At 39.3% G+C, this 27,825-nt stretch overlaps 1 protein-coding gene across 1 annotated transcript in view; it reads left to right on the forward strand.

The window, feature by feature from the left end:
* Positions 1–27,825, forward strand: part of MALRD1 (MAM and LDL receptor class A domain containing 1) — a 334,428-nt gene that overhangs the window by 173,975 nt on the left and 132,628 nt on the right. Inside the window, exons 22-27 of the mRNA XM_075211472.1 lie at positions 5,207–5,317; positions 11,287–11,500; positions 17,162–17,409; positions 23,099–23,393; positions 24,133–24,378; positions 24,968–25,125. Of these exons, the coding sequence (XP_075067573.1) occupies positions 5,207–5,317; positions 11,287–11,500; positions 17,162–17,409; positions 23,099–23,393; positions 24,133–24,378; positions 24,968–25,125 (1,272 nt within the window). The remainder of the gene's footprint in view (positions 1–5,206; positions 5,318–11,286; positions 11,501–17,161; positions 17,410–23,098; positions 23,394–24,132; positions 24,379–24,967; positions 25,126–27,825) is intronic.

A 27,825-nucleotide genomic window follows, 5' to 3' on the forward strand; every position in this document is an offset into this window, starting at 1 on the left:
TACCTAAATCATCAATCATTTGTTTTGCCCCTCTTGGTGTGTCTACTGGTCCAAATATAGATCCTTGGGGTTACTCCACTGGAAACCTTTCCCTCCTGTAAATGCACTCGGTTATACTATAAATCTCTGTTTTCTATCTTGTAACCAAGATCTTATCCATTCAACCGTCTTAGAATCCAATCCCAAGCTTTCAAGTTTATTTTACAGTCTGCGATGTGGGACAGTTTGAAAAGCCTTACTAAAGTCTAGATAAGCTACATCTACGGCCCCACTTGATCTATTACTTTAGTCATCCAGTCAAAAAAGTCACGATCTCCCCCCAGTAAATCCATGCTGTTTGGGATCCTGTAAATCACTGGATTTGAGATATTCTACAACTCTTTTCAGAGTGTTTCTATCAGTTTCCCTACTACTGATGTAAGACTCACTGGTCTGTAGTTGCCTCTTCCTTGCTTCCACTTTTGTGCAGTGGGACTACATTTGCTTTTTTACAGTCCTCTGGAATTACTCCTGCAGCTAGTGACTGATTGGATAATTCTGTTAATGGTGTTACCAGCACCCCCTTAAGCTCTTTTAGAATCCTTGGATGTATCTCATCTGGCACCATTGATTTATCCACTTTCAGTTTTGAGAGCTCTGTTAGGACTTTCTCCTCTGTAAATGTACTTGTATCTACCTCATTTTTATGAGTATATTTGCAACTTAACTGTAGCACCTTCCCTGCTTTTTCTGTAGTGAACACTGTGCAAAAATAATTATTAAACAGTCACATGGAACATGAATTAGTGAGCAGAGAAGCTTTGAAACTCCCCTTTGAGCTCTATCTGCTCTGTGTGCTGTACAAATTTCCTCTTTAATCTTCCCCTCTGCCTTCACATGACGCGCTGAGAGCTGTCTGTCTGTTTTTGTGTTGTTGGCAGCCAAATTTTGTAACCTCCAGAGAGGTTTTTAAAAGGAGATAATAATATGTAGAAGGACAGATAAGAGAAATGCTTAACTGGTGCTTTTAAAAACTTCTGTGTGGGATTTCTGGTTTACAAATACACTGCGTTAAAAATGTAAATCCTTATAAAAAAAATCTAATGTGTAGGGTTACACTGAACAGTAGATGCTCAATGTAGCCCTCCAGAATGGTGCTCTCATTAAGGAAAGGATAATTCCACTTTCAACCAAGAGGATTTCATTATATATTCCGTATATTTCACATCGTAATCGTCCCACACTGGTTTGATCAGAGGCTCACATCACTACTCTGTATAGATGTGGTGTTGGTTACATGTTGCCTAATCCTGTCCACTCAATGTGTAGGGGTTGGATGAGTGGAAAAAAATAGCTGGTATTATGAAGACCTCTATTCTGTGTAGAGTGGATGAGGTAGGACTTGGGACACTTAAAACCAAATTCCGACAGCTGAATATGCAAAATTTCAGGACCGAATACAGAATGAGGGGGACTATTTTGCAGTTTTGAACATTTCTCTACTTGTGTGTAATCAGTTTTGAAAACAAATGCAAAATTAGGTCTGAACACAAGACTATGCAAGAATATGACAACCAAACTATAAACACATATCCAACAGCAGTCACCATATGCAATGAGCTTGACTGCAATACACACTCTCTGGCTTACCTATCTCACATTTCACCGAATGCAACAAAGTCACAGTCTACAAACATTGTTCTTCAATAGAGGATATTGATCTATGCAACCGTTGAGCAATGGCAACTGGTACAATAAATTGGCAAAGTGGCAAAATAAAGGCTTGATCATCCGTCTGACAGGTAGTCAACACAATATGAAAAGGCAAAATCGGACTTATATTCACTGCACATCTATAATATGTAACAAAGAAAACATTCGTGTTCTATGCTGTCACATGATTTTTGTTTCTGAGTCTTTGGAGCTATATATCAAAATCAAACAGTATTCAGAAGATATATTCCACCAATATATCATCAAACTCATACAGCTCAATTGTTTTGTTCGGTCGATCTATCACCAGAAATTCTCATTACAAAATGCTGCTCCAAAATCTCTAATAATTTTCCTTCATTTAAGATAAAGAATAAAAAGATTACGCTTTGTTTTGAAAAGATGCCAAAATATCCCCCTGAAACTCAGAATATTAACATGAATGATGACACTCACACTAGTGCAATTTATGATTGGGTCGAAATTATTTTATAAAGTAGATTTTTTTATCAGTGTAGTGAAAAGAAGAGTAATGGGATTATATTAGAAAACACAATTTGTCTAGAAGCCATTTGTCAAATACTAAATAAACCATTTTATAGAGCAGAATAATTGGATTTAGATTATGTTTTTTGTTCTTGCTATTTGTTTATTTTTTTTATTAGTAGGAATAGGTAAAGGCACAGTATAGAGATAAAACGTTCATTTATTGATATAATGTCCTTTAGACTAAATTACTTTGGTAGCCACCAGGAGCAAATTGCTTTTTACTGAATGTCGCTGATATCATTAAAGGGCCACTAAACCTAAAATTCAAGTCATTTTAAATTAAAGAGCTGCTATTAAAGTTCACCAATAAATATGTAAATGTTTTAGGAGCTTATCAAAATGTAAGTTATTCCAGATAAGGCTGTATTCATGGAGGAAGCATGTCTTCTTTTGCAACAGGTCTTTCAGAACCTAACATGGGTGAAAAAAAGGGAAAAGTAGCTTCGGAAGAGTTACAGGCTGATAACAAGCCTAAATCCAGTGCCAAGGATCTTATCTGCTGTCATGGTCATGGGAACAGTTATATATATATATATATATATATATATATATATATATATATATATATATATATATATATATATATTACAGTATTTGTAAACAGTACAAGGGGACTGTTCATTTTAGAAAAGCTTGCACATTAGGTTTAATGCCCTTTAGTATATTTACTCCTTATACATCATTGTAAAACTAATAAGTAAATGTGAGAATGAATATTAAACTTTCTCAATGTAAGGTGGGATTCCCAAAGATTCTGATCTATAGGAACATTATGATTTTGCTGACAATCCTGACTATGCATCCTTTACAGTACACTGGCTATTGTGCTATCTTGTGTACAGGGGTCCTTGCCATGGACCTTTTGTGAACTCAGCCTTCTTTTGACCATTTGTCCGCAAATGGACCATATTTTGTCCATGTAATTTGCTATACAGTTTTGTCTGATGTTGTGCTCTCTGTCTGTCTAACTACTCTACGGTCTTCTTCCTTCTTCCTGGTGCCCAGCTTATCCTATTACTAGATACCAATAGTTATGTATAAAAGACCTGGGGGTATTATTTCTAAATTGCAGGTTTTAAAAAGTGGAGATGCTGCCTATAGCAAGCAAACAGATTCTAGCTGTCATTTTGTAGAATGCACTAACTAAATGATAACTAGAATCTGATTGGTTGCTATAGACATTTCCACGTTTTCAAACCCGCAGTTGAGTAAATCTAGCCCCTCGTGTTAACCAAGGAAATGCCTATTTGACTCTAGGAAGTTACGATCCTGTCATTCAGGATGAGAGCTGAGCTACAGGATCATAGTCTAATTTAACTTACTGGGGAGGATGGCTAAATTGAATGTGATCTGACCATTTGCCTCATGAGCCGGTTGGCTGGATCAATTCCAACCATCTACCAACATGTCCAGCATGATTTTGGCGGTATGATTATCGGGCACCATAGTTGTTTTGCTGTAACATGTACAGAGATATCTGATCATGTCTCTAGTATTGCTGCACAGCATAACAATAGGCAAGGCCCATGATAACAGGGGGATTGTAAGCCAGGTTCAGATGTGTTTGAATGTGTGTTTGATCTTGCAACTGAAAACAATAATAACACACAATGATACTTCCGGTGAATATTCTTTTTAATGTTTTTAATAACAATAAGATTACAGTATAGTTTATGTCCTGAATCCCTCACTTGCAATATTCATATGGATATATTCAAACACTTTGCTTTCAAATGTTTGCATTTAATAAACATTAAAAGAATTTTAATAACCACTTGTATATTTTCCTAGTGATACACACTGTTGGTCCATATCATCGTTACCAACATAATAAAATCATCTCCGTCGACACATTTCTTTCTTTATCGATCTAAATTTATGACATGGGCCTCCTGCTGACTTGCACTTCTAGCAGTCTGCTTGCATAAATTCCGCAGATCCAGACTTGATTCTGACACTTGCATCTCCTTACTGCCAGAGAGGTGGCACAGGGGAGGGACGGGGCCATGCCAGCACAGGCACAGTACACTAATGGCATGTTCATCTCTCCTATCATGTCAGTCAGGGGGGTGGGAGAAGGGGCATAGGCTGCCTATTAGCTATCTCCTTTCTCCTAACACTCCCACCCATGGGACAAACATGTCCCCGGGCAGAACAGCGGGACAGAGCCCTAAAATCCTCCCAACTGTCACAATGAAATTGGGACAGTTGGGAGGTATCCATGTTCACATAGATGCAGCTCATGTAGACCTGCAGTAACATGCATATACTCCTGCTAGGAGGCATATATTTTGCACCTGCTATTGGGCAGATGCAAATACGTGCTGCTAATGATGACTTGGCTCATATGCTGCCAATGCAGAGACGGAGGCATCTCGAGATGTGTACATCTCTTCACATGGGTGGAAATAAGCTATTTTTATGTGCACTTTTTTTAAAGAGTCAATTACACTCAATTTGCGACCAATTCTGCAACAGCCCTAATGTCTCAATGAACGTTTACAAATACACTTTTTGGGATATTAAAGTAGCCATGCAGAAAAACATTTTTATTGTGTCCTTGACCAAAACTCTATACACATGTGCATGGATAACTCCTAGTAGGGACTATCCCTGCAAGTAGGGACGGTTAACAACTATACTATATGATACGGAGCAGCGGATTCATGACAAGATACTAAGTCAGTGGTAATAACCTTCATGTGTCTGTGGATGATCTTAAGTTAAATGTATTATGTTGAAAGTACCCTCATTTATTTTGTAGTGTAAATGTCAATATTGTATACATGTAAATGTATTTGGTTTTACAAACCGTATATACACATTTTCTCAGAATTATAGGAAGTGTAACTGTGTAAAATAAAATAAAAATTTGTACTTCCTGGAAGAGTGGTGCAGTATGTTCAGCTGTCATTTTCTTACTTCATTGAAATAGGATCATATCATCTGTTCTTCTAACTTACAGGTTCTTATTCAATTTGGCAATGTGACCTATGAACTTTGGTTCCAAAGCGGTAAACAAGGAGCAAGTTGGAAGAGAGCAGAAGTTTTTTTAGGAACATTGTCTAACTTTCGGGTTTGTCACTTCTTTTATTATTTATTTATTTAGGTAGTTTTGTTGTTTTTTTCTTCAAAATGGGCCATGTTGTCATGTCTGATTATTTGTCATTTTATTATTCCCACCATGAAGCTGTCTGCTTTCCTTTAAAAACCAACCCTAAATCATCATTATCATATATAGCACCACTGATTCCGCAGCTTTGTACAGAGAACTCACTCCTATCAGTCCCTGCCCCATTGGAGGTTACAATCTAAATCCCCTAACATTCACAGACAGAAAGAGAGAGACTAAGGGCAATTTAAAAGCAGCCAATTAACCTACCAGTATTTTTTTGGAGTGTTGGAGGAAAACGGAGCACCCGGAGGAAACCCACGCAAACACGAGGAGAACAATCAAACTCCACACAGATAAGGCCATAATCAGGAATCGAACTCATGACCCCAGTGCTGTGAGGCAGAAGTGCTAACCACTAAGCCACCATGCTGCCCACAAAATTTAAATCTAATAGATTTAAATTTTGTAGATTTAAATTTAAATGTTGTAGATTTTTGTAGATTATGTAGATTTAATAGAGTACATAATAGAACATTTACAAAATTAAACATACAGATCTTAGAAATTAGCAAGGAGTCCCTTGATCAGCACAAGCATGAGCCTGCACAAGTTTCAATTTAAAACAAAATAAGTTGTCAAAAGGAGATGAACTGTCACTGATTGTATTGCATTCCACAGCAACAACCCGCCTTACCAAAGCAAGGATTTAATATTTAATTTGCAGGAATGGCATCACTGCTAATTAAGAATAGATCTTTTTATATATATATATATATATTATACTGGCACTTCATCATCATCATCATCATCATCATTTATTTATATAGCGCCACTGATTCCGCAGCGCTGTACAGAGAACTCATTCACATCAGTCCCTGCCCCATTGGGGCTTACAGTCTAAATTCCCTAACACACACACAGACAGAGAGAGAGAGAGAGAGACTAGGGTCAATTTTGATAGCAGCCAATTAACCTACCAGTATGTTTTTGGAGTGTGGGAGGAAACCGGAGAACCCGGAGAAAACCCAAGCAAACACGGGGAGAACATACAAACTCCACACAGATAAGGCCATGCACTTCTTCTCCCCACTTTCCCTGATGCTTCATAAATGTCCACAGTGTAGGAGAGTGCCAGCCATTTCTGTGCAGCACACCTGTGTGTGCTGGAGAGTGGCGGCCATTTTCTTGTAACGCACCTGTAAAAATCTGTGTGCTGTAGGGCAGTGGTCATTTTTTGTGTAGTACAGATTTTTTTCTTGCTAGATAAATATGTCACTGAATTGAACAGCAAGCAAATAGCAGATGCCATGCAGAGGAGAAGTCCTCAGAGGCAAGAGGATGGTTTTAAGTTATAGGGGAGAGGGATTCAGTAGGAGTTCAATAACCAGAAACAGTAATACCACAGACAAAACATAAGCAGGAATAGGGGGTGGTTGGGAAATCACAGACACATATTTGGGTGAGAATCAAGTGGGACTGGAAGGAGGGGAGGATATTAAAAAAAGGATTAAAAACTAATTTTCAAATACACTTACATTTGCAATGCAGCCACATCTAAATTTCCACTGTGTACTATACACAAATATGTTTACAGAAATTTATTTGAGCCAAATTCAGCACCTGTTCACCGAGGGTGCACTGGATTGCACTATAATGGCCTCTGTGTAAGTGCATTGTTGTTTAGAGGTCAATGCTTTATAATATGTTCTTGCTTGTGTCATTCATATAAAAGGGATTTGCTCCATCTGCTTAGGTTGTTGGAGGACATTATGAATTTGATGTACCTTTTGTCTCATATCAACCCTACTATTTATATAAATACTGTGGATGTCATTTAGGTAATGCAAAACTGAAGAGGCATAGCTCGGACCAACTACTGGTGGCGATATGAGCTTCTATTTGTGCCATTGCATGTTCATCATCATCACCATCATCATCACCATTTATTTATATAGCACCACTGATTCCGCAGCGCTGTACAGAGAACTCACTCACATCAGTCCCTGCCTCATTGGAGCTTACAGTCTAAATTCCCTAATACACACACACACACACACACACACAGACACAGAGACTAGGATCAATTTTTGATAGTAGCCAATTAACCTACTAGTATGTTTTTGGAGTGTGGGAGGAAACCGGAGCACCCAGAGGAAACCAACGCAAACACAGGGAGGACATACAAACTTCACACAGATAAGGTCATGGTCGGGAATTGAACTCATGACCCCAGCGCTGTGAGGCAGAAGTGCTAAGCACTTAGCCACCGTGCTGCCCACGTTGATCTTTACTTAAGCACTGGAGTTTGTGGAGCAAGATGATGGCATTTGAGGAGGAGCGGAAGTTTGCGGCGGTTGATAGGAGTAAGGTGGAGTCAGGGCATTCCTACAGCGTGGGCTCAGCCGAGTGCTTAGTAGAGCAATGCAAAAATTATATTTCATTTTGCAGACCGAGATTATCGTAACAAGATAAAGTGGAAGAGAAGGCCCATTTTAGGGGAATTCCTTGGCAAGCAAGAGGGTGTCTGGCCATATCAACTCTGCAAAAGCACTAGTTTTGAGCTGGCAGAAATCAGGTTTCTACTTTTAACGGGAGGTATTTTGTACTCTCCAGTATTATTTCATTGTGGAAAAGCATTTCTAATTGCAGTTTTCCCACTCTAAAAAAGTAACGTAGAAATTAAAGACGGCCCCAATGTCCATTCAAGATTAACTCAAACAACAAAGGAGACTAAACCAAGCAGAGTATTAAGATAAATATACAAAGTTTTATTTAATAAAACGGGTGGTTCTAATGGAATAGGAAGTTGGACTTTGATGTTAAATGTACAAATTTGTACAGTGTATCTATGGAGATTTTTACGAATCCCTGCACTAGTTTGCGAAGGCGTCACACGAGGAATAAGCGCTTCGTCAATGAGGTCCCCTATGTGCGATCCCTCTGGGCGCAAACAGCTGAACAATGTAGAAGCCTAGAAGCAATGATTGCAACAAGAGCTTCATTATGCATTTCCTATTCTGTTACCCTCATAATGCTCCCCACAGAGTTTAACAGAATGTCTAGGTTTCTGAAGTGTAGATGAAATACAGTATCATAAACAATGTCAGCGGTGTGGTAGATAATTGGACTTACCATATGTTCCACAATGTGTCTCCTTGCCAAATAATTAAAGCGATATGTATTTCTGTTTGGATGTCTTGTTTAGCATAAAGTAGATCTTGGAAAATTGTCTGTCAAATGTTAAACAGGAGAATGCCACTTGTCTAAGTAATGAAGCAATCTGCTACAACAAAATAAATAAAAAAAAGGATATTTTTCAAGAGCAGATATTTTTAGCTACTGCAGTTCATTATATAACATTATAACAAAGAGGCATATTAGCAGTGAAAATGACGCATAGCAAAATGCAAAACTGTCCTGCTCGCTGGAGGACCTGCCACATCTGAATTAACATAGTAACACATATACTATGAATTTTACAGCTTCGTTCTTTAAAAATCTTTTTTTCAGGGGGGTTATAGTTCAGCCCCCCCCCACCCCATTATTTTTCTTATAAGTATTGTCCCTGATCTACACTTTGCCAACATTCCGTTGCAGCAGCTGCTGTGTTCCGATGGTGGCAGTACCTCTGTCACTGCACAATCTTTGATACAGCCTAGCTCCAGCACTGTTGGCTTTTTTTAGCCAAGTAACACAGATGTTGCCTGTTTCAGAATATGCTGATCCTGCCTCTAACCAGAGCATTTACTTTATTTAGAACATTGACTGATTGTGCTACTTAGCTGAAAGAACCCGGCTTCATCTGAAATCCCACCAATTATGTCTGCTGCCCTCCATCATATTTGTCAACAGATACATTATTTGCAAATGAACTGTTTTATACTAACAGGAGTAACTGTCTTATTTGCTGCATTTTTAAAAATACTTGCTCACTCTTCTGGACTGTCCAAGAGACTACCGAATTCCGTTTAGCTCTCCCAAACTCCCAGGAGAGAACCCCCCCCCCCTGGAATCCCACCCTCTTCACTAGGAGTGGGGTAGCTGAACAACACAAATCACAGCAAAATGAGTCATTTTGGCCCTGTCCACCAATGTGATTGGGGCATTGCGTCATGGGGTGGGGTCAACAGGACGCAACTTGCTGTGAGGTACCCATCCCACCCACTTCACTAGGAAGTGTTCCCGCCCAGTACTCGCCACCTGAGGAGAGAGTCATAAAGTTGACAAGTACATTTTTAAGTATAAATACATCATTGCTTGACCTCAGTAGTGCAGCTCCTTTAATTCTTAAATCAAATGAGACGCCCCATATTTGTGCAGCTTCATCAATTTAAATGGACTGTAACCTCAAAAAAAGTATTTGAAGCTTTTTGTGATATTTTCAATCTTCAATATCATACCCTGACCCACTGAAACCACACATATGTGTTTTCACTAGGCCACACCCCAAGCTATTGTATCGTAAAAGGATTATCGCATCTTAACAAGCCTGACAGAAGAGCTCTGAGACAAAGGGAGTATGTGGTAGAGAATGGAAACAATTATATATATTTACTGACTAAGGCTGAGTACACACTACAGTGTTTTCGGCCCATTATCGGGCCAATCAAACGATAAACGTCCGATTGGCCTGATATCACATTAGTGTGTACACTGCAACGATGAACGATTATCTTTCCAAAGACCATTATATCGCTGAGCGAGTTTTTTTAAACTGTGCAAAAAAATCTCATTCAAAGATGGAAGGATGATATTCACTCACGACTGCAGAGTCCATAGCCCTCTATGAGATGTGCAGAGTCACAATCTTTTCAGCCGATGGATATGACAGACGAATAGCACAGACCTGATGTTAAATCGTGTGAAACTTCAGTAGTGTGTACACATGAACCGGCATGCGGACCAGGACTTCTTTCTTTTCAGTCGCTGGTAAAAATTGCTAAAAATATCGTATTGTTAGAATTCTCCTGTAGTCTGTACCTAGCTACACTGGCACCATCATAACAAGTATAGTTTCTATACATTCACTGTTTAATATTTACATTAGACAAATACACAGGAATTTAAAAAAAATAAGATAAGATTCCGTTTAAAGATGATTATCATAATAATCCTTTTAAATTTAGAGTTGTGTCCTATAATCTTGCAACATAAATAAAAAGCCAAGTTGATATTATATGTCTATTTCTATTCATTTGGAACAATTGTGTCTGAAATCTTAACAATTACTATAATAATAATAATAATAATCATCATCATTTATTTATATAGCGCCACTAATTCCGCAGCGCTGTACAGAGAACTCATTCACATCAGTCCCTGCCCCATTGGAGCTTACAGTCTAAATTCCCTAATATAGACACACACTCACACCCATAGACATATACATACAGACAGGTAGAGACTAGGGTCAATTTTTGATAGCAGCCAATTAACCTACCAGTATGTTTTTGGAGTGTGGGAGGAAACCAGAGCACCTGGAGGAAACCCACACAAACACAGGGAGAACATACAAACTCCTCACAGATAAGGCCATGGTCAGGAATCGAACTCATGACCCCAGTGCTGTGAAGCACAAGTGCTAACCACTAGGCCACTGTGCTGCCTAATAATAATATGTTTTGAAAATATTTTATTCTTCTCATTTTCCTGGCTCCTCTACTGTTGGAAGTTACCTTTAAGCCGTTTTGCCAAATAGAAAAAGCTGACATTAAGCTTGCATGTCCTGATCCATCTGTCTGTCTGTACTCAGTAGTCAGACTCTCCCTACCGGTCCTATCACTCAGTTTGAAAATCTTCTATAGCGGAGCATGCTTGCATTTCTAAATATACAGAAAAACAATCAGCTTTGTCTACCACCCAATGTTAATGTCCAAGCTATCTTTCACCCTCCCTCGTTGTCACAATTGACTTCAATTTCTCTTTTGTAGATTGTCCTTCAAGCCAAGCGTGGGGTCAGTTACGTAGGAGATGTGACTGTGGATGATGTATCTTTTAAAGATTGTTCACCAATGGTGACCCTAGACAGAGAGTGCACTTCAGATGAGTTCATGTGCTCCAATAAGCACTGCATTCCAAGAGATAACATGTGCGACTTTGTGAATGACTGTTCGGATAATTCTGATGAGAACCTCCACATATGCAGTAAGTCGCTGAGCAAATAGTACTGGATTGATGCAAGTCTATTAGACTCCTCTCTTATTGGTTGGAATTGTATTTATTGTCTATTGATCTTGATCTTTTGGATGTCTTAATGGCAGACGCCCTGAACAAGGGGATGATGTGTTTAAGACACTATAATGTATATAAATAAATAAAAAAACCAGAGGGTTCACTCTTATTTTTATTCGCATCGGACAGCATAAACGAGAGGGGGATGTTTCGCATCTCTTTATTTTATTTTTTAACATCTTAGATTACACAGAGTTGAGAAAAAAATTATAGAATTAGGGGTTTGCTTCGATTTTTGTTTTCATGGAGTTCAACTTCCTTTTGGACAGTTTTGCTCTTGTCAGTTAAACTGAAAATCATTTTTTTATTATATTTTTATACCCTACTGAATTTGAAATTATGATATTTTTCAAATAGGGCTTTCTAGTGAATTATAAAGGGAAACACATTCAAAATGCAAAAGCACATACTATTCTATTAATTTTCCCTTAGTTACTTTGACCCAATTAGTGCAAACCAAGAGAGAGCATTATGCCAGAAAAGAATTGGCAAGTCCTCTCAAGTTTATTTGTACTTTATGTAAGGTAAGTGCATAGTTTTTACTTCTTTCAATTTTTTTTAATTTTATTTCTTAACCAGAAAGATTTTTTTTTATCAGGTATCCTTATTACCTATTTTCTTAACCTTTTTATCATGAACCCATTTATGGTGGTAAATTTTTACCAAGTTGCAGTTATTTTGTATCAATTTAGCCCAAGTACCTCCTAAAGTGTGTACATTTATTCTAAAAATCCCAGAATGTGAATTCAAGTTTGTAAAAAAAAACCTATATATCTTTAATTGTTTAAAAAATACCACTTATAAGTAGAGATGTTTAGGCTCGGTTCCTCGAGAACCGAACACACCCGAACTTAGCAGATCCGACTACCGAGCCGAGCCGGCTGCTCGGTACTTTCGCGCTTTGTCAGATTTGAAAATGAGGCAAAACATCATTGTTACGTTGTCGGATCTCGGATCTCGCAAATTTTTGGATTCCTTTTTAAGATCCAACATAACTGTGGGTGGAGGAGAGGGCGGACCCCTATTTTTCTTTTCTGCCACTGCTGTGTGCCAATGTGTCCTAGATGTGCTAGGAACTGCCGTGTGTTTGTGTCATTGCTCTGTCGCTTACCATCCAGCCAGGTCGCTGCAGTATTTGTCCGAAAGTGTATGAAAATAATATTGTGATCTGTGAGGTGGTCAAAATTGACTGCAAATGACTTGAAATTAGTGTTATTGAGGTTAATAATAATAATGTAGGAACAAAAAAAGAGCAAAATGATGTGATCTTGGCATATTTTAGGATTTTCTTCTAAAAATTCCAAAACCAAAACACACGAGGGCGGTTTTGCCAAAACCTAAACTAACGCCAAAACACGAAGCTAATCCAGATCCAAAATCAAAACCAGTTCACGGGGCTCAGTGAGCATCTCTACTTATAAGTTGTTTTGAAAATGTTTTATTCATTATTTATACTTAAATCCTTATCTTGAGTTTAATTTTACTAGTCAAAGCACTCCTTGAATCTCAGTGAGGTATCCCTGTGGGTATTGTACATGTACTACCCTGCCCTATTATTATTATTATTATTATTATTATTATTATTATTATTAGATTCAGTGTAACCTGGATCTAACAGCAGCTGACATGCCAGCCACTGTAAGAAGTTACACTGGTTCTGTTAGGATTTCACTCTATCGCCGCAGAAGCACAGGCCATATCTGCCAACTTTGAACAGTTGGTTTCCGGGAGCCTGTCATGTGAGGTGGGCGTGACGGGGGTGGGGATCCAAAATGCGCGTCATTTTGGACCCACCCTAGTGACATCATGACGCAAAAAGCGTCATTTGACAGCGGGGGGGCCCTGGGAATCGCGGCGTTTGGGAGCTAATTCTGCCCACTTCACTAGGAAGTGGGGCACTTCCTAGTGAAGTGGGCAGAATTCGGGAGATTGCCACACTCACCCGGGAGTCTGGGAGACTCTCGCAAAATGCGAGAGTCTCCCGGACATCCTGGGAGAGTTGGCAAGTATGGCACAGGCTTCCATATTGAGCTAAATGCAGTGAGCTGCACACAGTGTTCACTTTGAATACAGTATAAAGGATTGGCTGTCTAGAAACCGAAAGTAGTGGTTATTGGTGACAGCACAGGAACCTACAGTTGCCATGGAATTAGGTAAAAGTGTTCAGCTCCAGTATGAATCATTTAATCTTGCCATCTAAAAGATGTTTAGTGTTTATCATTTTACCAAAAGTTTTTCACTGGGGCACAAGTGCCTTCGAATATGTCAGTATCTAGAAATTCTAAATTTGTTGAAACATTGTGATCATCTCTGCTCTCATCATAATGTCCCTCTAGCAAAGAAATGCTTTTTTTTTTGCTGATTTCCATAATTTTATGGTCTTGGAGAACAGATTGACTTTGAGCACATACAGTACAGGGTTGGATTTATTGTAGAAACATCGCAATAAAACATTAGAGAACAGATTGACTTTCAGCACAGACAATACATAGTGCAAGTTATTCAGGGAAAATGGAAAACTCTTAATTAAACTGTTTAGGAGCAGCGGGTCTGAGGCAAACATTGCTGAATCTTCTTATACCCAAACAATAAAGGAAATCTACTAACTACAAAATAGGTGGGGGTGCAATACATTTCTATTCGCACAAACACACCTTATTTCCCGCCTACTGTAGGCTTTGTCCTACCTGTATTGTGAAACTACAAGCCCCAGCATGCTTTGCCAGTAGAAAGCCAGCCGATTGCTGGCAGGGCATGCTGGGAATTGTAGTTTCACAACACCTGGAGGCACAGGTTGGCCAGACTTAGTCTAATGAGTATGACCATATATTGATTTTTAGAACTGTCCCCGGAAAAGTGCTTTGTACAAATTTCCTTTGGATGCCCTAGAAATGACATGGTAAAATACGGTCACTGCTTGAGACAACTCTACCTTTTTAAAACGGCCCCAATTTTCTAGTTTCAACTTTTCTGGTTCTACTCATGAAAGATGAACATTCTTGCATACAAAATTGACAAACACAATCCTGATGTTTCCTCACTCTCATATTTAAGTCATAAATAAGGCTGGTGTTACAATACTGGGACACCAACAGGCTATTTACCCTGGCCAACCAGATTAGTGCTTACCTTCAGCCTACCTCTGCCCTCAGTAGAGTTGATGTGGGAACATATTTACACACCCAAGCCTATATCTGCTTAAAATGATGCATTAAGTTTATTAAAACAAAATCACGAACAGCAAATATAGCATTTGGGTTAAAACAATCACACTACAGCAGATGCAACATAACAAGAAAGGGATACAGGTACATAATAATAACCATCTATTAGTAGCACCCTGAGGATATCCACTGAGGGCTGCTCTTCTGATAGTGTCAGCAAGGCAGCCATCCAGCTTCGCTGCCACCATGGTTTCGGTGGACACACAGATCTATAAGACCCACAGGGAATCCAGATGAATAAAGAAGATTGCTGTCTTTATAATTCCTCACTGTAGACTCCAGTACTTCTGTCAGTCCAGCGTGAGCCATAACCCCTTTAACACCAGTACTGACATCCAGTTCTTCAAGACCCCCGTATCTCCCTATGGTCTCCAGACAAAACCCTTTATCCAGACTTTGCTCCCCATCATAAGAGTAGTGTTCTCTTCTCCTGCCTACCCAAGTAGAGGTTCTTATCTCCTGGCTTTGTATCGTGACTCAGGCATAGCTCATCTTCTCTTAGACCTGCTGCCGGCGTTGGATCCATAATGTCTGTACAAAACATGATTCCACAATAGATCTGCAACAAAGGAGCCTAATCACTGGTGATTTAATTAACTCTGGCATTCTGGGCTGTAACACGGCTTAGGCTTCCTATCTTTGTGTCAGACCCCCTGTTAGCAGTGGCTCCACGCTGTCTACAGAGTCCATGTTCACACAAAGGACCTCCTGAAATCACTAGTGATAAAATTGAGGCTTGGGGCATAATCATGGCTAAAATGTATAGTGATCAGAGTCTATACTCTGTGTGAAACAAGGAGCATGAGACGGTGCTATAAAAACAAAGAATTGGAGATAGAGACGGGGCTGCTAATTGCAGTACTCTGTGAAATTCCAAATCAACACACACACTACTCCAATATATACAAATCCATAAATAAACAGTAAATAATTTTTTTAATCAAAAAGGACCTTATATAGTCTATACAATCCTATTTCGAATCCGTGTTTTGTGATTATAAGTCCTGAGATCTGTAGCATCAATTTTCCTCCCACGAAAATGCAAACAAAAAATATATAATAGTGCAATACAGTTTAACCATAAATATATTCCATACATTTTCTGCCCTTTAAATGTAATCAGTGAATTCTATTTGAAATGATAATTCATTACACCACATGAATGACTCCACACCCTTTTGTGCAAACACTTACAAGATGTCAATTAAGAATCAGCATTGTATAATGCCTGAGCTGTGTCTGCATAGACCCTGCTTCATAAGTATCCAAAGTTCATTTTTCCATTCCACATACAAAAAGAAACCACATATAGATGTATATGTGCATATAAAGAAAATTGCCCACGTTGGAATCGCGGTAGCCGGCACTTTTTCGAATATTGGGAACAGAGCACCAATTATCTATGTGTGATGCTATAAATAGTAATATAGGAGTAAAAACAGCTCAAAATTACATTATTTTACCTATTTTGCACAATTTTCAATCCAAAACCAAAACCCTTCGCGTTTGTTTGACAAAAGCGGCAACAAAGCCGAAACATGAAGTTTGGTTAGAACCGATGCTGGTTTCAAAACCAAAACACGAGGGTCAGCATACATATCTAATAATAATATCATACAACTAAGCATGGTAATCTGTAATGTAATTGGCAGCATTGTTCAGCTAAATGAACTGCAACAGTCAGTCACTAAAGTTTAATGAACTGCATTGTATGCTGGCCATCAAATTGTCTCTACATTGTATACTGGTCACCATGGCAATACAATTTTTACTGGTAAGAATAACATTGTAATTGATTTTCGATCTTGAAAGCCACATCGGGTACCAGACAAACAATGCCCTATTTTGGTGCCATTTTTTCCCTTACATGTAAATGTATTGATATATACTGAACCATCCAGAACATTGCAGTTCTTTTTTTGTAGGATGTCTTCTTTACTGTTTGGTTGAATACTTTTAATGGATATATAATAATATATTCTGCACAACATTTAATAGTTTAAGGAAACCCACAATAGGGTGTAATTGAATTCATCCTACAAATAATATCTTACTGGAACTTACACTCTTCTGTCTTAAAAATGCTATAAATCCAAGTGTAAATATACAGTGTTTTATTTTTATACAATTAGACACATAGAGGTATTTTTACTATACTGCGGTTTTGAAAAAGTGGAGATGTTGCCTATAGCAACCAATCAGAATCTAGCTGTCATTCTGTAGAATGTACTAAACAAATGATAACTAGAATCTGATTGGTTGCTATAGGCAACATCTACACTCTTTCAAACCCGCAGTTTAGTAAATATACCCCATAGCCTAATTGGTTGTTGTAATGTTTTTGTCCTAGGTGCCTATATTGGACGTTGCAATTTTGAATTTGACCTTTGTGATTGGAAGCAGAGCCAAAATGATGATTTTGACTGGAACCTGCGTGCAGGAAGGACCCCAACTGTTGGCACAGGTCCAGTCACTGATCACACTATGCAGTTTCCGTCTGGGTTTTATATTTTCATAGAAGGTTCATTTCCGCATTTACCAGGACAAGTAGCAAAGCTTTCTGGGCCTATGATAAGCAAATGGAGCAGAAATTGCAAGGTACGTTTAACCACTGGGAGATCGAGATGAACTTTTGAACTGGAACTAAATTAAATGGTCATATATGAAACAGTCACATATTTCTCTTTAAGTAAATGCTCTGTTGACTCATTCACACATGAAGTAATGCACATATGGAGCTAATAAAAGCAGAATTATGTAAAGTGTATATATTGAAACATTTTCACATTTCTTATACAGATCGTAAGGACAGGAGGTCACTGTTTTATAGAATATTGTGGGATAATTTAGAAAAGATTATTTATATATACACATTATATAAATATTATATACCATATGTCAAAATCTTCCTAATTGTACTAGCCACACAAAATAACTATCTTTTTAATAAACATGTAGTTATCTCTTTGTACCTCTACCTCTGCATATTTGATTGATAAACTTCCATAGATCCATAAATCTCTGTCTTTATAGAAACGTCAGTCTATCAAATCACATCAGCCATTCTGAATTTATGAGAGTTTGATTCAAAAGCTGCAATGATGACAGCTGCAGTCTGATTTTTATATTAAAAACTGTTTACGTTTTCGAACACCATACAATAGCAATAACAATTGCCAGTGACCAGAAGAGTAGCAGTTGGACAAATAGGAAAATAAATATATAAATAAGCCATAAGGTGAGGAACAGCAGGAATGAACATGACTATATAAAATAGTACAGAAGACCTTGTCGGCGTTGCTGGCTCTGGCAAAGAAGCACATAACACCAGACATAGCTGGATGTGTGAGAGTGTATGGTGGAGGGGAGTGGGATGGGGAGAATCTAGGGAAGGGGGAGAATTGAGGTCAGGACATGGACACCAAGTGCAATGATTTTTGTATAATATCTGTGCGTGTAGGGAAGTGATACTAAGAAATACCCCTTCCACTTTGGGATGGTGTCCTAGGTGGTTTATCTAGGTCCTCGGGGAAACCTCTGCCCTTTCTCTCTTCCCCTGATCTGTGCACTGCTCTACAGATGGTGACACTATCGAGAATACCTCAAGTATTTGTCAGATGTCCCTGTGAAAAACTTTCTGTCATCAATTCTAAGAACAAAGTTCTACGGGGCCCTAAGTCTGTTTACAGGGTTTGATATTCCTTATCCACAAGCAGCTGCAGCATCACAGGATTTACCCACAGTAGGGTGCCAGAGCCTGACCACCCTAGGTGCGTTGGATTGTTTGGGTCTCCTATCAGGATTAAGACCTTTGTATTTAGCCTAGAGATGTCTTTTTGTTTGTGAAGGAGAACAGACTAGATGAAAGCGGAGGATTCCTCACTCTCTATCCAGGACTTGGGCTATGTTAGACTGAGCTCACCCAAGCTCTCAACTGGCCCATTGTATAGAGTACTCAAAGATCTAACATGTGGTCCCATGGCTCTACTGTAGTATTCTTCAATGAATACTTACCCTTTACTTGTAGCTTCCAATGTCCCTTGTCTGGCATAAAGGCAATAGTAATTACAGATTTTCAGTTTCTTCCTATGCTGAGAAATCCTCCTTCCTACCTAAACTGCTACATTGGACATTCCCTATGTGATAGAGATTTTGTTCATTATTAGTCCAAAGGTTTATGAATTCGTTAGAAAGCAACTAAATGCAAGTCTTTAGCATCACTAGATAAAATCTAGATTATAAATCAGCAGATTAGTAAATGTAGATAGATCCTTGACAACATTTAATTTAATTCATTTTTGGGGACAATATGCAATGAGATAGAAAAATCTGAACATTTTGTTTGTGGGCGGCCTTTAGCAGTAGACACAAGACTTTACATCCATCCACATGACTATGGTTCACTTAAATAAGCAACAGAGAAGCAGCGCACCAATTTGACAGTAATTTTGATAAATGTAATGCAACAGGTACATTTGTCCATCCCCACTAATACTGATGATCCAGGTGTCCTTGAAACTGAATTCTAAAAAAGTTGGTATCCTGCGTTAAGATTTTAAATAGCAAAAATCAGTACTGCCTTGGAAACAAACGCATGGGTGCCCGTGGCAGGTAGATCTTGTCATAATACAACATGACTATGGTACTTGAACTGTTAATCGTCAGTATGTTTTTTTTTTTTTTTAAAGTAATTTTTATTAGGGTTTTTTTTCAAAACAAAACAATGAGTTTGAAACATACCAAGAGAATGTATAAACATACTGTATACATATGAAACTCAAATGATTACGCACAATAGTAAGAAAGATAAATTATCTAAAATCCGGTATGTTATTCATGGAAAAGAAAAATGTTGTTTGTTTTTATTTTTCAGGGGGAGGGGGGAGACGAACAATGGGGGAAGGAAAGGTTTTGGGGATGGGGAGGGGAACAGGAAAATATTCTACTCATTGTTTTATGCATCAGAATATAGGAAAGAGGAGCGTTAACCCGTGTGGTTACACGGAGATCAAATTAGTTTAGGATTTTCTAAAACTTATAACCGTAGTGATCCTTCTTAAACCTGACAAGGGTACATATCAAAACAACAGAGACTTGTCAAACGGTTGTCAAGGGAGGCTCAGCATCATAGTAACTCGTCCAGGAAGACCATGTGTTTTTGAAATTCACTGGTTTGTCTTTGAGAAGAGCTGTGATGCTTTCCATCCTATAGGTTGACCAAACTGTATTGATAGTGGCTGAGAGCGAGGGGGGAGAGGTGTTTTTCCATAGAGCGGCAATTAAACATTTAGAGGCATTCAATATATGATTGATAAGTTTTTGTGTGGAGTGACTAGTGCCCGGGAGCCGTCTAGGAAGAAGCGAGTATAGGGGGGACTCGGGCATTTTAACCAATGTAATATCCTTGATGAGATTATGAATTTGTTGCCAATAAGGTCGTAGTTTAGGGCAACACCACCAAACGTGCAACAGGGTACCTCGTAGACCGCACCCTCTCCAACATCTGTCGCTAGTAGTCGGAAAGATAGAGTGGAGACGAGAGGGGACCAAATACCATCTGTAGAAAATTTTGTAAGAGTTTTCCTTTATCCTAACTGATATAGATGACTTGGCTATATTAGCTCTTACCTTTGACCATTCTTTAGGAGTCAGTGTCTCCCCGGTGTCCCTCTCCCAGGCAAGCTCATGAGGGTCTTTTTCGGGCTGGCCAAAGTTGTTAATCAATTGATACAAAGTGGAAATTAAGCCTTTAGTAGTGGGGGAACAGCGACATAAAGATTCTAAAGTAGAACATCGAACCGAGGGGGGAGGCGCGTTTAAGGATCGATAGAGGTGCCTAAGTTGAAGATATTGATAAAAGATTTTTTGGGGCAAATGTAATCTTCTCTGTAAGTCTGAGAATGTAGGAAAAACCCCAGCCGGGACCAGATCCCTAATGAAGAGCAAATTATGTGCGGACCAGTAATGAAACATTTTATGATCTAACCCTGGCTCAAAGTTTTTATTATTCCAAAGTGGGACAAGGAGTGGGTAATTAGATCGCAACTTGTAAAATCTGGTCACTTGATCCCATAATGAGACAGAAAAACGAGCAGTTGGAAGCTGGGCTAAACGTCTAGTCCTATGCTGGGATGGTATCCAGAGTAAGGAATATGGAGAATATAATTGCAATATGTCTGCCTCAATCTGTGTCCACACTCTATACTGTGGGGGTGAGTGCCATAAGATACATTGTGACATATGCGTGGCTCTATAATACTTTATTATGTTTGGGAGGCCCAGTCCTCCAGAGGTTTGATGTTTAGTGAGTATTCGCATACGCACTCTAGGCTTACGCCCTGCCCATACAAATTTAGATACCATTTGCTGAAGGTGCTGGAGAACATGTAAGGGAACCTGAATTGGGAGCGTTTGCCACAGATAGAGTAACCTGGGCAACACATTCATTTTGATTGAAGCCATCCTGCCAATCCAGGAAATATGAAATTTATTCCATTGAGTTAGGTCACCCCTAATTGCATTAATTAGTCTAGGGAAATTGGCCGCGTATAGGGAGGAGTAATTCTTGGTTAGGTATATTCCCAGATATTTGATCTTATTGTGCTGCCATCGAAAATTATAAGTGGTTTTAAGTGGCTGGGTGATATGTTGAGGAATATTAAGATCTAAAATTTCAGACTTGTCCGCATTAATTTTGTAGTTCGATAGGGAACTATAGAGCGATATTTCTTCAAAAAGGTTAGGCAATGAAGTGTGTGGGTTAGTTAATGTGAGTATGACATCATCAGCATACAGGGCTATCTTATTATCTCTAGAACTCGTGGGAATACCCTTGATTTCCGTATTGCTTCTAATTCTAGCTGCTAAGGGTTCCATAATAAGGGCAAAGAGTAAGGGTGATAGGGGGCAGCCCTGTCGAGTGCCATTACTTATTTTAAAGGGTGTGGATGCGAGACCGTTCGCTAAAACTGAAGCCGTTGGATTATGATACAGCGCCGAGATCCCCTTACAAAAGGAACCTTGGATCCCCATGCTTCCTAAAGTCTGCTGAATAAATGGCCAAGCCACTCTATCAAACGCTTTCTCAGCGTCTAGAGCAACCACCAAGGCAGGGAGAGACGTACTATTAGCTATATGGATTAAGTCTATTATTCTTCTTGTGTTATCTGAGGCTTGCCTTCCTGGAACAAATCCGACTTGGTCCGGGTGGACCAGTGAAGGGAGAACAGCCCCTAGTCTATTTGCTAGTATCTTAGCAAAAAGTTTTAGATCAACGTTGAGCAGGGAAATGGGTCTATAGTTACTCACTTCCGTCGGATCTCTGTCTGGTTTAGGTATTACGACGATCCCCGCACCGGTGGTAGCCCCATCAAATTTGCCTCCTTCAAGTACAGAGCTAAATAACCCTGAAAGCATGGGGACCAGTTGGCGGACAAATTTTTTGTAATATATAGAAGAAAATCCATCCGGTCCCGGGGCTGATTGACGTTTCAGTGCTTTAATGGCCTCAGTAATTTCTTCTGGGGTAAGCTCTGCGTTAAGAGTTGCCAATTGACTTCTACTGAGTTTGGGTAACTGACAAGAGCGGAGGTAGCTCTTAATATTTGCTTTAAGCTGGACTGGATCTTCTGTTGTTGGACTCAAATTGTATAGAGAAGCATAATAATCCCCAAACCGTTGCGCAATTCTTTGAGGGTCATAAAGAGGAGCACCTGTAGAATCTTTTACTGATATTATTCTGTTGCGAGTACGGCGGGCCAGTATGTTTTAATTAATACAACACACTAGATATGATCAGACACCCAAAGAGGCAAGCAAAGGAAAACATGGGTTTATGCTGCGTGAACATATTGTAAATGCGGAACATCCTGGACAAGTTTCCAGGATCAAATCTTGAAAACCTGAAATTGTCCACAGTTTATGGCTTCCCCAAATACAAGTTAAACATTTTTTATGCAAAATGGTTTGTAACAGTATTATAGCCACAGTACTCACCAATTATATTCCCACCGGGTAGTCCTCCTCCTTCTTATGAATTGGCCTAAATCAGTGTTGGCTAACCTGTGACACTCCAGGTGTTGGGAAACTACAACTCCCAGCATACCCTTCCACCAATAAGCTACTATATATAGACAAAGCATGCTGGGACTTGTAGTTTCACAACATCTGGGGTGTCACAGGTTAGCCAACACTGGCCTAAATTGTTTCATATAATTTTTATATTTTATTATTGATGCTTATTTACAGGAATAAAGTTCTCACTAAATGTGTGTGTTCTCTCTTACAGCTCATTTTTTACTTCCATATGTACGGTGAGGGCATTGGGTCACTGACCATACATCAGGTGACAGTGAGCGGGCGTGAAATACTGCTTTTAAATCTGACAGGAGACCAGGGGAATTTTTGGCAGAGACAAGAGCTACTACTCCATGAATTCGGAGAAGACTTTTATGTCACCTTTGAAGGGGAAGTTGGCAAAGATCAAAGAGGAGATATAGCTCTGGATGACCTAGTGCTTTCTAATCAGTGTGTTTCCTTTCCTAACCTTGTCCCAGATTATCCCAACAATAAGCCCGTGGAAGGTAAAGATTCATTCTATGAGTTAGTTTGAGCAAATTGCTCAATAGATCTCTTTTAAACTTTTCAGTATATGCCTAGCTATCCAGTGGTGCAATGCTAAACTATGTAAAAAAAAAAGAGTGCCTTTAGGCAATTGCTAATAAGATTTGGTGGATTGTCTCTATAGAGGAACTGAGAGCTTCAGTGGCAGACACACTGCACTTTGTAAAAGACAAGGGGTAAATTTATTAAGCTGCGGGTTTGAAAAAGTGAAGATGTTACCTATAGCAACCAATCGGATTCTAGTTGTCATTTTGTAGAATATACTAAATGAATAATAACTGGAATTTGATTGGTTGCTATAGGCAACATCTCCAATTTTTCAAACCCGCAGCATGATGAATTTACCCCATGGACTCTTTGGGGTAAATGTATCAAGCTGAGAGTTTTCCGGCGGGTTTGAAAAACTAATCAGATTCTAGCTATCATTTATTTAGTGCATTCTACAAAATGACAGCTAGAATTTGATTGGTTGCTATAGGCAACATCTCCACTTTTCAAAGTATCAGTTTTTCCATACGCATGGCCCCTTACTAACACGTTACCTGCCCAATGTCAGCGTTCTAAATAGACCATGCCAGTCAGCTCAAACCAGATAACCTGGTGTATGTGACATAGGCCTTAGACTCTTCAACAAAACGTACTAGCAGTTGGATACATTCTCCTAAAGAAACTATCTAACCAATGTTTGCCACCTCACAGGCTTTTGCCGAGCTGGCTTCTGGAAATGTAAGAATAAGAAGTGCTACAGGCCAGAGAAGCGCTGTGACTTTGTGGATGACTGCGGGGATAACACAGATGAAGATGGATGCGGCACCTCCTGCACGTTTGAAAATGGCATCTGCGGGTGGCAGAACTCGATGGCTGACAACTTTGACTGGATTTTAGGAGGGCCCTCATCTCAAACTCTGAGTCCTTCCATGGACCACACAATTGGAAATGAACATGGTATGGACTCATGTTGATTAATAATGTGTAATGTAAAGTCACAGTGTCTGTTCTAGGTAATGTTATATAGCTGTTATATCTGCACTTCAAATCACTAGAGTCATTTATGAACTAGGAAGGATGTGTGCATGGCTTAGCATGTCAGGATTGGTTCTATTGTGAGTGGAGCTACGTATGATGCAAGGAGCTAACCGGACATGATCAGATCAGGGTGAATGCTGGGTAGCTGAAGTAATGCACTACTCATTACATAATAGGATTCGGGTGAACAAAATTCCCTTATTTACTCTCTTAAGATGACCTACATCATTGTTGGCTAACCTGTGACACTCCAGGTGTTGTGAAACTACAAGTCCCAGTATACCCTACCAGCAATAAGCTGCTATATATTGGCAAAGCATGCTGGGACTTGTAGTTTCACAACACCTGGAGTGTCACAGGTTAGCCAACACTGACCTACATGGTTTTTACAGAAACGTTATTACCCTTCAAGGCTTCTTATAACTGCAGCAAATCCCTATACAGCTTGATAATGCACTGATTATTTTAGTTATGTTCATTTTTCTGTTGCATATATTCACTTGTCTAGGCCACTTCCTGTACCTTGAGACTTCCTACGTTGGATTACGTGGTGAAAAAGCCCACGTCAAAAGCTCAAAGTGGAAAGAATCGGGGAAAGATTGTGTTCTCAGCTTCTGGTTCTACATTTCATCAAAAGCCACTGGACACATACAAGTTCTTATCAAAGTAGGAGATTTATATTCTTTCCCTAATACATATGTCACTGTGTTTTTGTCATTTAATGGATAAATCCACATTCATAACATGCCTACACCCCGAGGGAAAGTCCCTTCACGTCTCCATTTGTTTGTTTTATACTCTTTATGAGAGCAAGTATAACAGCTGAGTTTCCTACATTGTCATACACAACTATTCCAACTGCTGAGAAACAAGGTATCTGGAATGCTCCCGGCTGTGCATTTACCAACATCACTCAGGTTTCAAGTACTCAGCAAAAATAATTATATAGAGTTTGTTTATCAACTGAATAGCACAAGATAGGTGCTTTAATCTGTACAAAATACACCCTTAGGGCCATTATACAAAATCGTCAGGTAGTATTTTATGTATACTGTATTTTTTTTCTTTTAAAACTGATTAAACATATATATGCAATGGGCGGTAGGGGGGCGCCACTTTCAGAGAATTCTATTGTCCAGGGCGATTTGTTCGTTTGAGCGTCTCTCAGATGTATCAAGGGTTGTTTACAACATCAGAAATTCAGTTTGCTGTAATTCAGACTACTTTCAGCACAAAATCGAATAACAGTATATTTCATTTGGATTGGAAATGAATAAACTGCTCCTGATTTCACAGGGCCAGTGTAAATAATTTATTTTAAAGAAGCCCCATTTGGAGGAGCACTTACCACCTGTAATTAAATAGTCCGCTATACAGAGCACTGTGTAAATAATAAAAAATTGAGCATTGTGCCCACCCACACAAATATTCAAACATCCCCAGCACTAGACAGTCTGGGCTGGATCCACTATAATAAGGAGACCTTGAGCATTTTGTTCTAATGCTCTGGTGATAACTAGTCTGGTACTGGACAGCGCAGGGGGAGGGGCATAAACAGCATGCTGCCTCATGTACTATAAGTCCCACTCATCCATCCCCCCCTGGGTTGCAGGGGTCATGGTAATTAACAATATTGTATCTCAGTACAATGGACTGGGACCTTAAGTATATAGTAGGGTCTTTTCAAGGTGACTTTTGGATAGTTTAACCATTTAGAATATGACATATTTAACTAAAATAAATTTGTATATGTGCTTATTTTTTATAAGTATTTTGATACAATGATCAGACACCATTGTCCAATTTACTGGGACCGCTGGAATGACAAAGTTGGCACTCCAAGATTCACAACCTTGGTAATTCTCCCAGCTTCCACAGACCAGGCGGTCTGGATCAGCTTGGGACTTGTAGTCTCGTCTCTGTCATAGTGGACCCAGCCCGGGGGCGTTTTACCAATGGGCAGTGGCGCACACAGGGGGGGTTTTCTGAGTCTCCAGAAACACCCCCCCCCTGCGCTAACTAAGTGGCCGCCATAGCGGCACTGTCCTATACAGCAGCCGCGGCGCTGTCAAAGAAGCGTCCGCGGCGGTGCTGTATTGTATACAGCACCGCCGCGGCTGCTGTATAGGACAGCGCTGCCGATACGGAGCGGGCGCATGCGCAGCAGCTCTCTCGTGTGTTTTTTTTTTTGGGGGGGGGTAAACCCCCCCTGACAATCCTGCGTGCGCCCCTGATGGGGTGGTTTGAGCACACCCTTACTGTAATTTAGTTGCAATCATGCACCCCTTGGTGAGCCTCTCCAGGTGTAGGGGGCCACAAGACCAACTTATGTGAAAATCTAAATTTCTTGTTGTATCACTGTGCGTTTGCAGGATGAAAAAAAAAAAGCTGAATTTTACGTTTGAGTGTTGAATGTTCAACTGTATATCGGGTCCACTGTGCTCATTGTGAATGGTACATGGTTCATGGTCTCACCCATAGAGAGCAGCTCTGTGCCGGTGTTGTCATATGGGCTCGCCACTGGAGTTTTTTATTATGCCACTTATTTGCAGCACCAGGGATTAAAAGATAGGCATTAAGGAATCAACAAGTACCCTTTAAGGTGTAATATAATTACCCTCTTAGATGTACCATTAGTACCTTCTTAGCGGTACTACATTTTAGGCTATGTACGCTGGATCTGCCAGGTCCCATTAACCTCCAATAGTCCCACATAGGTTTTTTCTGTACATTAGTGCTGCTCCCCTGATTCAAACAGGCAGATCTTTAGTCAATGACAGTGCGTCAAAGGTAAGAAAACTTTTTCCATTCATTTAGCTCGTTATTAATTTTTTTTGTATTTTTTTCCCAAAGCCCTTTTCAGCACATAATTAGTAGTCCCCAATTGTATAATATTATAGGGTAGGTTAATAATGTCTATATATACACTCTTTTCTTTCTTCTAGCATGAATGCTGTAAATACAAATTCTTCTTATACCAGAACATATTTGCTTTTTGCTCTTATGTTTGAACCCAGTGCAATTGATTGTTTTTATGTAGCTGAAACCATAACTGAAATACATCACAACTGAGAAAAAAAACTAGATTTGCCATCTAGTTATTATATTACAAAGTAATTGTGCAGGTTTCCTGAGAGGCATCTGTTGAATTAACATTACTAAAAGACTTACTGCCAGATGAAGCTATATATGTCAATAAAGAAAGTAGATTTCTGCTCCATCCAGCCAACATTTGCAGCATTGTACATGTTCTGATGCTTCTCTGCCGGGAATATGAGTGATGTGGATCAATAACTGAATTGAGTAACTAAATTCCAAGTTGTCTACCAGGAACTTTTTGAAAGACGCACATCTGTATTTAAACTA

The sequence above is a fragment of the Mixophyes fleayi genome, chromosome 5, assembly GCF_038048845.1.
Source record: "Mixophyes fleayi isolate aMixFle1 chromosome 5, aMixFle1.hap1, whole genome shotgun sequence".
NCBI classification, from domain to species: Eukaryota; Metazoa; Chordata; class Amphibia; order Anura; family Limnodynastidae; genus Mixophyes; species Mixophyes fleayi.